This window comes from Dreissena polymorpha, chromosome 1 (assembly GCF_020536995.1).
Source record: "Dreissena polymorpha isolate Duluth1 chromosome 1, UMN_Dpol_1.0, whole genome shotgun sequence".
Classification (NCBI taxonomy): Eukaryota; Metazoa; Mollusca; class Bivalvia; order Myida; family Dreissenidae; genus Dreissena; species Dreissena polymorpha.
Window position 1 is genome coordinate 130,737,242 of NC_068355.1, and position 12,443 is coordinate 130,749,684.

General features: G+C 34.2%; 2 protein-coding genes across 6 annotated transcripts in view; one reads left to right on the forward strand and one right to left on the reverse strand.

The window, feature by feature from the left end:
- Positions 1-4,257, reverse strand: part of LOC127850137 (aryl hydrocarbon receptor nuclear translocator-like protein 1) — a 112,340-nt gene extending 108,083 nt beyond the window's left edge. For 2 of the 4 annotated variants that reach the window (XM_052382954.1, XM_052382944.1), the window contains exon 1: positions 3,660-3,695. In XM_052382954.1, coding sequence (XP_052238914.1) covers positions 3,660-3,681 — 22 coding nt within the window. In that variant the 5' untranslated portion in view covers positions 3,682-3,695. Of the gene's footprint in view, positions 1-3,593; positions 3,696-3,842 lie in introns of those variants that run through there. The other 2 variants (XM_052382964.1, XM_052382973.1) reach the window with 2 other exon arrangements.
- The window catches only part of LOC127850072 (uncharacterized), a 49,682-nt gene that overhangs the window by 11,216 nt on the left and 26,023 nt on the right, over positions 1-12,443 (forward strand). Inside the window, exons 2-3 of one of the 2 annotated variants that reach the window (XM_052382822.1) lie at positions 5,678-5,787; positions 9,770-9,885. In XM_052382822.1, the coding sequence (XP_052238782.1) occupies positions 5,678-5,787; positions 9,770-9,885 (226 nt within the window). Of the gene's footprint in view, positions 1-5,553; positions 5,788-9,769; positions 9,886-12,443 lie in introns of those variants that run through there. The other variant, XM_052382832.1, reaches the window with a different exon arrangement.

The window sequence follows — 12,443 nt, forward strand, 5'->3', positions numbered from 1 at the left end:
GCTGTTTGTAAAACATGCATGCCCCACATATGGGCTGTCAGTTGTAGTGGCAGCCATTGTGTGAATACGTTTTTTGGCTCTGTGACCTTGACCTTTGACCTAGTGACCTGAAAATCAACAGGGGTCATCTGAGAGTCATGATCAATGTACCTATGAAGTTTCATGATCCTAGGCATAAGCTTTCTTGAGTTATCATCCGGAAACCATTTTACTGTGTCGAGTCAGCATGACCTTGACCTTTGACCTAGTGACCTGAAAGTCAATAGGGGTCATCTGCGAGTCATGATCAATGTACCTATGAAGTTTCATGATCCTAGGCGTAAGCGTTCTCGAGTTATCATCCGGAAACCATTTTTCTTAGTTGAGTGACCGTGACCTTAATTTACCTTTGACCTTGTGACCTGAAAATCAAGAGTGGTCATCTGCAAGTCATGATCAATGTACCTATGTAGTTTTATGATCCTAGGCATAAGTGTTCTTGAGTTATCATGCGGAAACCATTTTACTATTTCGGGTCACTGTGACCTTGACCTTTGACCTAGTGACCTGAAAACAATAGGGGTCATCTGCGAGTAATGATCAATGTACCTATTAAGTTTTTGAGTTATCATCCGGAAATTATCTGGTGAATGGACGGACATACGGACGGACCCACAAGTGCAAAACAATATACCCCCTCTTCTTCGAAGGGGGGCATAATAAGTTCTAGCATATGACCTACAACATAGAGCCCATAACACATCACTGTCAAATAAAATAAGCTTTTGTGTATCAAATGTCTAATTGATTTTCATGTGCTTAACAATGTTCACCTTTTTTAAAACAGTACATCCTGTAGTGAATGAATTGATTAGTTTTGAGGATTTAAAGAGTTCACACAATAACTTGTGTGTTGAAAATCATATTGAAAGAAAAGAAATTCTGTTTAACAACTGTCTTTGTTGTCTTTTTTTGTTAGCTGGTGAATGTTAGAGGGGCACCAATTGCATTTTTGAATGAGTCTCAACATTATCTGCAATATCAGATTCTAACGTTGACTTTCTACAAGGCGTTATACACTCTGAACTTGCCATTTTGACTAGTGAAACAGAAATATCATGATACATTTAAATACAACCAATACATGTTAAAACAATCGATACTTACCTTTTTGATTGTCATGGTTGTCAACGTAACAGTCTTGAATCGGTTTCGTAAACTGTGACAAAGACTTCACATTTAAGCTCAAAGTTGGTATACTTCAATGTTGCCTTATCTCTGAAGCAATAAAACTGACGACAACTTAAGATAACTTATAATAACACCCCCAAATAATCGCAACTATCACCATTACATGCCCCTTTGCAACAGTCGCATGCTCGTTTGAATTCAGCAGTGTTGCTTACATCACAGAAATCGCTTGCATAACGACTGCCATAAAGCAGCTGGTAAACAGAGCGTTGTATGTCATTTTAAGGGAATATTGGGCCTTCAGGCTAGTCAGATTATTAAGACAAAGAATTAACACAATATAAATTAGCTCTAGAATTTGTCAAGGTCCCAAAATCATTAACATTTGGAAGTATGTTTGGATTACAATTGCGTTAACATTAACATTCTGTAGTGGGTTTCTGATTACAAATTTATTTTTGCTCATTGGAAATTTCAATAAATATTAAAAGCTATTAAATTCAACGATAATTTGTTAAAATGCTTTACAAGTCAAAAAATATTATGACTGTATAATGCATGGAATGCACAATTTCCACGAGGATTACAGCCGGTTGCCATCAACCTTCTTCTAATTAACTGGGGAAGATTTCTGTGTCAATTACATGTACATCACGAGTCGTCTGCATGCTTAAACCATTTACCACTTAGATACGTATTTTAACGTTTTGTAGTCCCTTAGAGAGTTAAATTTAATTAAAGACCTTTCTTAATAGATTCAAAACTTAAAGGCTTCATTTCCAGCCCTTAGATACTGATGAGCTCAGCAGGCTAGCAAACAGCATTAAACCTGAACAGACTGCGAGTTACTAGCAGGCTGTTCTGGTTTTATACTGTTTGCACATAGGCATTTTCACTCTGAGAGGGAAAGGGTTAACTTCAGGTATTGCATGCCTAAGAGTGCTGTCGCTCATAAAGAATGCGCTCTCATTGGTCAATATTAATTGTCCAATACAATGAAACTCTGCCTTTAGGTGGGCTTTAGTTGGTCTAAGTGATGCATGTTATTGACCGAGGGTTGTAAATCGTCGTTCAAAAATCACAGCAAAGTAATTATCGCTTTGATCTTGGCTAGTTGCAGAAACTGCTAAAATTCAATGATCGAAAAAATTCAGGCGCCCCGCACACTCTGATTTTGAAATTAAAGCGCCCCGGTGAGGGACCATAAAATGGCCAGAAGAGAGCACTGCTGTAAAAAAAAAAAAGATTTGAATAAACTGGAAATCTGGGGCAACACATGGGGAATGAGATTCAATGCCAAAATGCTATATCCTAACCACCAATAGAATTCCTCAAAATTATACCAACTTGTTAACCACATCCTTCAATTAGTCCCAGAAAGCCCATACCTTAGAGTAACTATATCAGAAGACCTAAATTGGAGCTCACATATAAATAAGTTCACCAAAAAAGCAAATTCCACACTTGGCTTTCTTAGACGCAACCTGAAACACTGCCCGGAACCCTGTCGAAAATCAGCATACTTCGCCTTAATAAGGTCTACTTTTGAATACATCTCAATTGTCTGGGATCCACACCTTCAATAAGACATAGACAAAATTGAAAAGATCCCAAAACAATCACCGAGATTCATTATCGGAGACTATACCACCAAAACACCTGGCTGCATGACAATATGCTGAAAGGTATGAAGATCCCACCCTTCAAAGAGAAAGGGAAGGCCAATAGACTTATCTTCTTCTATAAGGTGGTTGAGGGGCTGGTACCAGCCCTGCCTAGCCAAGACTTTCTTTAATACCCCAGTCGGGCAATCTAAATGTAGTTACCCCTAAGCCTTTATCAGACTTTAGAGATAACATTGTTGAAAATTACTCTATCAAAAACTCAAAGTGTTTCATACCAATAAAGTGCAAAACCCCACTATATTAGAACTCCTTTTTCCCCAAGACAATAATAGAGTGGAACAATCTGGAAGAAAGTGTAGTGCACCAAGACACAGTTGGCAATTTCAGGTCAACTGTCCTACTCTCTACCATTGCCCCGACGCTGAAAGGACCTGCACTTTATCTATCCAGATCCAGATAAGCAAAAACAAAAAAAAACACTATTTTAGTTGACTCTTGTGAAAAACTTGCAATTGTTGAATCATTTGAAAAGTGTTCGGTTACTTTCGATGTCTTTCAATCTGCGTTTAAAGGTTAACTATGGAGAATTCAGATTAACACCATGGTCCATTCGTCATGAATTGGACATGTGCGTTAAAAAAAACATCCGAATTATTGTACTTGTCCGAATATATATTAGTATATGTTATGTAACTGTCAACTAACTGTCAACTTTCAATACAAACATGTAAATCAATAAAAATTCTAAGCGTTTGCGTGTATCTAATTTAGTTGTGAGCAACAGTGTGTGAATCTGACCTCTTCCTAACACATCAGTTGCTGATTGATCGGTATTCTACTACGGTCTCCAAGTTCAATGTTTACCTTTTTTCATGACGTGTGACATACAGTGTAACTTTAAGTACAAGTGCACGTGTATGACCTACTTACCAGGAGATGACAGCTCCAATTATTTCACGCCATCCTAATTAATTAACATAATGCGAGCAGCAAAAAAGGAAAATACGCGAATTCGCTTACATATATGTGGAAAAATCCATGTCCTACCTGACTTAAACTTTTTCCGAGGTTAATTCCAAAATATAGTTTTCCGCTGGGCCTGATCGTTCACGAGACAGCGAAAAGATGGCTTGTGTGTGTGTAACCTTGACCGCGGAACGAGAGATGATTGTCTCCCTTCAACGCTATGCGTAATTGTTCAGTACGAGTTGTCTTTCCTGAATATATTTTATATCAATATAATTATTTATTGCGATGCCCTTTTTAATATGTCACCACCGAAAAAATTGCTTTTTTCATATTAAACACTTGTTATTTTTCGTATTGCATTTTTTAGAATATAATACTTTATGTATAATGATATAATGATCCCATAACTCCTTTCTCTGATAAACTCGAAAATAATCCATTCATGTTTTTCGTTTGCCTTCAAATATTTTCAAGTATTTAAATCTACACAATACACCGTTACTGCATTGCACACTACTAAATTTTATAACGCAGGGTTTCAGGGTAAGTGCGCGGTCAACCTGTGTTAAAATCGTCGTTTGAAATCTATAGACATGTCCACTATGCAAAGCACAGTTGGATATAAAGCAAACAAATGGGCTATTTTGCAACATTTGACTGCTTGGAGAGAGCTTCGCCGTTCAATACAGTACTTCAATACCATATATTTTAACTTTAAAGAAAAAACGTGTGAAAATTCATTACATGTTATATGAGGAAAATACAGTATGAACTAAGTTTTTGCATTTATATCTACGTACAAAAGTGTGTCGTTCCCATATAATTGTTTGCTATGTATATTTATTTCTTTGTTTCCTTTTATCGTGTTCATACCAGGATGTTCTGTACATCTAAGTGATAATTACTTCATATCGATTTATCATCAACATAAACTTGTTTCAAAAACATCATACATAAATGTGGAATATAATACATACCAACGTGGCATTTGGTGGATAATTGAATAGTAATTAAAACAGGTAAACTGTTTGATTTCAATTTAATTTTGTGGAAATATGTACCGTATGTATGTATGTATTTTCAACACTTTTCAACATTTGATTTCTTGATTAAAAGATATGTCTTGATTGTTGTTTGTTATACATTATTATACATTTGTTATTTTCACATGACTTGCACACATCTTCAAAATCTTGAATTAGCATTATTCCTTTAGTTAAATTTTGTTAATTTATGGTTAACCCTTTCCGTGCGGGAACCGAATTTTAAAGGCCTTTGCAAACAGTTTGGATCCAGATGAGACGCCACGTTCTGTGATCAGGATCCAAACTGTTTGCTATTATGATAGTATTCTTTGAAAAAAATAGAAGAAAATGCTAATTTTAGAAATTCTGCAGACGACATTTGAGCAGACGACAAATTTCCCAGCGTGCAAAGGGTTAATATTACATATATGACTGTGAGTACCAATCCTGATCGCAAACTAAAAAGTAAAACTAGTCAATCAAATGCATGAAAGAAAAAAGATTCATCGAAATCTAGACCTAGAATATTTAACAAAAAACAAAAGGTCGGTGAAAAGGCTCGATTTTTAACTACTCATTGTATGACATATTGGAGAGTAAATAATAAACGAGTGAATTTGAATACGGTTGAAGACTATACATGAACTGATATTTCGAGCCAGCGGAATTTTCATTTGTTTCGACAGCAATAAACTCATTTTAACCAATGCTATATAGCCTTCGACATTTTGTGTATGAAACGTTGCATACAATACGTCATAATTTCGACGTCGTCGCTGTGGTAAATGTTGCGATGTCGCCCGTTTGCCAGTAACGCTTATTTTACAAAATCAACCTTTACGCCTAAAATAAATGTAAATTGATATAACATAATTTTTGTTTTTGCAGTTAGTTATTCAGATGGACGACCCAGTTGTCAAAATGCCAGCAAAGCCCGGGAATAACTATCCGTATTTACTGGTACAGGAAGGAATAAAGAAAAATCAGTCGTCCGAGAGGTAAGTCCCGCGACAGACATCTTCGTCATTGTTTGAATACGTTTAGTTCTACTTTTCGAAACAAACGCAAGCTTTTTATTCACCCCGGCGTCGGCGTCCAAGTTAAAGTAAGTTTTAAACTTGCTTTTAAAGGGATCTTTTCACGCTTTGGTAAATTGACAAAATTGAAAAAAATTGTTTCAGATTCGCAACTTTTCGTTTTAGTTATGATATTTGTGAGGAAACAGTAATACTGAACATTTACCATGGTCTAATATAGCCATTATATGCATCTTTTGACGATTTTAGAACCTAAAAATTATAAAGCGTTGCAACGCGAAACGATTGAATAATTTGGAGAGTTCTGTATTTGTCGTTAAATTTTGTGAAACTACGAAGATTGCTTATATAAGGTATAAAATACGTTCAATATGTGTGCACGGCGGAATAGCTCAGTAGGATAAAGCGTTTTTACTTCAGGACTCCAGGGGTCACTGGTTCGAAACCTGGTCCGGGCAATGTTCTTTTCCTTTTTTTAATTTTATTCTTGATTTTTTACTGGAGCTTTTACGATCCAATGTTTACATTTATCGATATAAAGCATTTAATGAATAAGTTAAAAAATGCCAAAATCTGTGAAAAGGCCCCTTTAACTAGTTTCTTAGGGGTGGCTTTAAATTTAATTCAAACTTACAACATGTATTTCCCATATTGGAATGAAACCATCGGACACGTTTGGAAGCTCTATTTTGTAACTTGTCATAAGTAATGGCCTATTTCCACTTTGAAATATTGACAGTTTACAGGTAATTAAACTTTGATATCGCAATCAAACTTTATATGAAGATGCCTTCTACAACGACCAAATCCCCAAATCCCACATTGGACTTGCGTGTGGGGTGGGTGGAGGGCAAGGCAGCTGTTACTAAAATAGAACACTGATTCCACTTACTATCTCGATCATAAATTAATGTTTACAACGCAACTTCATACAATATAGTGCAATATCCATAGCTAGCTTTGAACTGCATATTAGATAGATTGGGACAAGCTCAAGGTAATGTTAAATTATATATATGTATATAAAAAAATATTCTCAGTAACTTAAGTAGAAATTTAGCGTGCTATTCAGTCCTTGCTTGGGTTGCATGTTGCATGCGTGAGGTCAAGTTCAAGATCTCTGTTACCTAAAGTGGAAAAGATATTCCACTAAATAACTAAAACAGTGAGTTATTGTCATGCAAATTTATACATATATATTCGCTATTTAAACTTCATTTGAAATTGCAGATTGAGATCAATGTTCCTCATTATAGACTTAGTATTAAATATAGATAAGATGGATGGTCATCGCTAAATAACTGCTGTGTTTTAATAAGTAGATAAATAAAAAATGACATCTATATCTCGTTTGGGATTGCGTGATGAGGGGTCAATGTCAAGGTTTTTGTTTGTAGATATTTAAAATCTATTTGTTGAAGTCAAATTGATCAATTGTAATGAAATTGTATACATGCATTTCTTATATTCACGATATTGACATGGGCTGAGTGTTACCAAGGGCTGTGACATTGTTGCTGAATGTAGAAAATTTGTTTCGTTTTTTTTACCTCGAGATCGAATTTAGTTATTTTAACGCACACATATATACATTGCGTAACTACTTCGTTTTTGTTTGCATCTGAGTAAAGGTCACCAGGCAAGGTCACTGAATGTAAATATAAAATAATGGTTTCCACGCAAAAAATAAAGTTTATGTGTCTCTTTAGATATTATGCAAACTAGGATAATACCAAATAACTGACTTACTATATAACAGTTACGTGTATAAAAAATAATTAAAAACGCGTATATAAGTACATATTATTTATTTATTTTTACTTTATTTTATTCACAATTAATTGATATTTTAGTCATTTATTTAATTATTTTTTTAAAAGATATACAAATTGATGAAAAGGGTACATTCAGCTGCACATATATTTGTATGATCACGTTTTAACATGATATTCATTAACAATTAACATAAATCGACCTATCAGAAACTCCGTCTTCTTTATTGTGATTGCTCGGTACTAAAATACTCGGACTCGCGTTATTTATTTTCCTCATTAATCATGAAAACTAAAAAGAAACTGTTCATTAAACAACAAAACAACGGCAATATTTAAAACTTCCTTCAAGATAGGAATACTTATATCGAGATTTACTTAGTCAAATGAAGCAAAGAAAACCAAAAAAAAAACGTGCGCTGGTTCAAGTAAATTGTATGGCGATCCAAGTGCTCTAGTTAATATTTTCAAGAAGTAAGCAAACATCGGGGTGAATAAACACTTGTTTTTAATCAATAGCAGGAGGCTATTCAATTCCGAAACCTACCGGTTGATGCCAGTGTTTCCTTTCGTCACCTGCCCGTTCGATGATCAGTCAATAGATCGTTTACGCCGACATTAAAGTAAATAACTGCTTTGGAAAGTGAATTTCATTATGGTGGCTGATGTTTGCCATATCGTTCTTGTGTGTTGACGGTTTTTAAAAAGGTCACCAACTCTACACTTACACGAAAGAACAAGAAGCATTTCAGCCATGATGGCAAGAAGGACGCCGATACGAGAATATAACATGTGTTGCCCTCTTTGTCTTTCTAGTGGGCACATTTGGCATTCTTTCGCTTGAATGCCCGAATTACTGCACATATTTCAATTAATATTTTAAAGTATGATTAATAATATCGTACATTTGCATGAACGCAATACTTTGTGATTATGCATTATGAGTTTGTATGATATGAATCAAGTCGATTTTATTTTGTAAACAAACCCTGCGGCACAAAATACATACTTGAACATAATAACTATTAGATCATAACAGAGTTGTGTCTAGAACATGTTTATAAAAATACATACGGGTTGGGTAAATAGAGCAATGTTCATCATTAAGTTTAGATGTTAACATCGTTGTAGTATATATACAAACAAAAGAACCCAAAACAAAACAGATGCTGTGTTAATATATGGAAAGTATTTGATTTAGTTATTGAATTTTTTCAGTAGATGAGATACTTAATTTATTATATAGATATTTTTTTAAATAGTGTCATCATTAGAGCTGCTAAAGTTAAAAAAAATCTAGCGTTCAATCGCCTGAAAAATACAGGCTATAAAGATAATTTTATCGTATTTCATTGTATTTGTTACACCTGAAGAAAGCTGATTTTGCAGTCCAGATATCAAACCTCGTTTGTAGAACAATTATTACATATTTTGGCGTGTCGTTTTTTGTACATTATTGCGTCTCCCCAGTTTGATTTGTAATTTGTGGTTTAAAGGGGCCGTTTAACAGATTTTGGCATGCATTGTACAAAGCTTGTCATTAAATGCTTTATATTGATAAATTTAAACATTTGACCTAAAAAATCTCCAGTAAAAAAAACGCAAGAATACAATTTAAAAAAAGGAAAACAAGTAACCTTAAACAGGGCTTGAACCAATGAACCTTGGAGTCCTGTAGTAAAAGGTCTCCCGCCTAGACCACTAGACCACCCATGCTTTTGCTTAGAGCGGATGTATTTTTTACCTACATAAGCAATCCTCGTAGTTTTCCAAAATATACGGACAACAACAGAACTTTCCAAATTATTCAATCGTTTTGCGTCGCACGACGCTTTATAATTTTCAGGTTTTCAAATCGTCAAAAGATGCATATAATAGATATTTAAGAGCATGGTAAATGGTCAGTATTACTGTTTCCTTAAAAATATCATAACTAAAACGAAACTTTGCGAATCTGAAACAACTTTTTTTTATTTTGTCAATTTACCAAAACGTGAAATCTGTTAAACGGCCTCTGAATTTCGAAAACACAATCTTATATTGTATTATTAAATCAATTGATAAGTACTTTTTATTGTAAAGTAGGCTTTTGTTATGTTTATAATGATGTCATCGATATAAACATACAATGTATCAAACATTATTATCACTATTATATATATCTATATTAGACTCCGGAAGTTCCTTAGTACCAAGGTGATGCGCCGGGCCCAGATCGAGCTGACCTACATACGGGAACTCCAGGACTGGCTTAACGACCTTCGACCCCTAACAGAAGGCACATCAAGTAAATCTTTAAGGCAACGTGTGTTAAAACAAATATCGGTATCCATAGCAACCACATTCCGCGGAAGTTTAAGTCGATTTGCTGTTTCCTTTGTATTAGTCTTACTCAACTTCAAAGATTCAAATACGCGACAATGGAATTCTCAATTTAGCAATTGTTACAACAACGCAATAGTTTGTCAATGAATAAAAAACTCTAAAAAGACTCTATGTGCAGTTCTATAGCGCTTACTACTCAGGGTGCAGAATCAACAGGGTTTTCAGGGGTTTACACACGGACTGAACAGAATGTAAACAAACTGTTAAGAACTTTATTTTTGCAATTATCTCAAGTTATTGAAATAAATTAGTAAAAAAATTAGTGCATACAAGACAGTTTTTCTTGCAATTTGTTTCGATATCTTTCGATATAAGAATAAATCCCCGAATACCTCTGAAATCGGTAGCTCTGGTACAAAATGATTCGATCAGGAGTTGATGGAAAGTTACTAGTAATTCGTTCGATGTACAATAATGAGGTGAAACTGCAAGTTAAGCACATGAGTTCCCTTTCTGACTTATTTAGGAGCAACGTTGGCATATTGCAAGGGGAAATAACATCGCCGATCATTTTCGTGAATGATATAGAATTTAGTCTTCAAAACGGATTAAACGCTGGTATAATACTTGATCAATTATCAGTTTATCTACTCCTATTTTCGGACGATGCAGTTATTTTCTCCAAAACCAAAGAAGGCTTACATGAATCTTAAGACAACCTGGAAATATATTGTTATAAATGGAACTTAACTGCCAATATTGATGAAACAAATATCATGGTTTTTCGAAAGGGTGGTGTCATGAACAAAAATTATAAATGGACATTCAAAGGCAATGAAATTGAACTAGTCAGTAACTTTAACTATTTAGGTATCTTCTTATCTAGTGGCGGATCATACATACCAGCCACAAACACCTTGTATGGTAAATCGAAAAGAGCAATGAATAGATTGTTCTCTATAACAAAAGAGATAAAGTCCCAATAAATATAATGTTCAAGTTATTCGATTCATATGTTATGTCAATTTTGAAATATAATTGTGAATTATGTGGGTTTATAACTGCCAATAATATTGAACGTGTTCACATAAATTTTTGTAAAATATTATTAAATGAAAAGATGTCAACTAATTCATTGTCACTGTAGGCGGAAGTTGGTCGTTTCCCTTAAATCATTGGACCTTATTTAAGAATTGTTAAATATTTTCTAAAACTATATCAAACAAAGCAAAGTAACTGTATTCTACACACTGTTATAAATATGCAAAGATCAGAAATTATTAAAAGAAATAATACAGTGAATTGGTCATCAAAAATTCGCGATATACTTAATCATTCAGGATTTGGAGAGGTATGGTTATTCCCGACAAATTCAACCCATTATTAAAAATAAGATTGCGAGATCAGTATGTAGCTGAATGGAGGACTAAAATTGACTCGTCAACATCTTTATATATGTATACAGAATTAAAACATACATTCAAAAGGTCGCCGTATCTAGATTTAATTGAAAACAGAAAACATAGAAGGATTATTTCCAAAACGCGTCTCTCTTCCCATATATTGTTAATTGAAACAGGCGGACATCATAATATTGACAGGAACGAAATACTATGCCCCATGTGTAACTGTAACGATATCGAAGATAAGTACCATTTCATACTAATATGTCCGCAATACCTAGAAGAAAGAATCACATTTATTCCAAAATTCTATAACAAGCGACCTAGCTAGTATGTTCAGATTTATTAAGCTCCTAAATTGTAGTAAGAAAAAGACATTTAGAAAGTTAGCCATCTATTGTATAACGTGTTTCAAAAAAGAGATAACAATTTGTTTCAGATTCGCAAATTTACGTTGTAGTTATGATTTTTGTGAGGAAACAGTAAAACTAAACATTTACCATGCTCTAAAATATCCATTATTTGCATCTTTTGACGATTTAAAAACCTGAAAACTATAAAGCGGTGCAACACGAAACGATTTAATAATTTAGAGAGTTTTGCTGTTATCGTTAAATTTTGTGACACTCCGAGGATTGCTTGCATAAAGTAGAAAATGCCACTTTCATAGTACGAGAACGGATGGCCGAGTTGTCTAGGTGATAGATATTTACTCCAGGGCTCAGTTGTTCGAGCCCAGTGGAGGCCTACTTTTCTTTCTTTATTGTTTTCATTTCCTTGAGCTTTTTATATACAATGTTTACATTTATCAATATCAAGTATTTAATGACAAACTTCAATACATGCCAAAATCTGTAAAAATGACCCTTTAATAAAGTTTGAAACTACATTTGTAATTACTTGTCACGTTTTATGGAAGAAGGCGATTATCTGTCCACAATTAACATGAAAACTGTATCGATCCGTGCGATCCCTGGTTAATTACAGAGAAAAACGTATTGAGAAATAAAATTAATGAAACCTTCATGTCATTATCACAAAGCCGGAAATTTTTCCTTGAGGCAATGGTTATGATCTTGCAATACAAATACAAACATTGAACGAACACATTATTGCA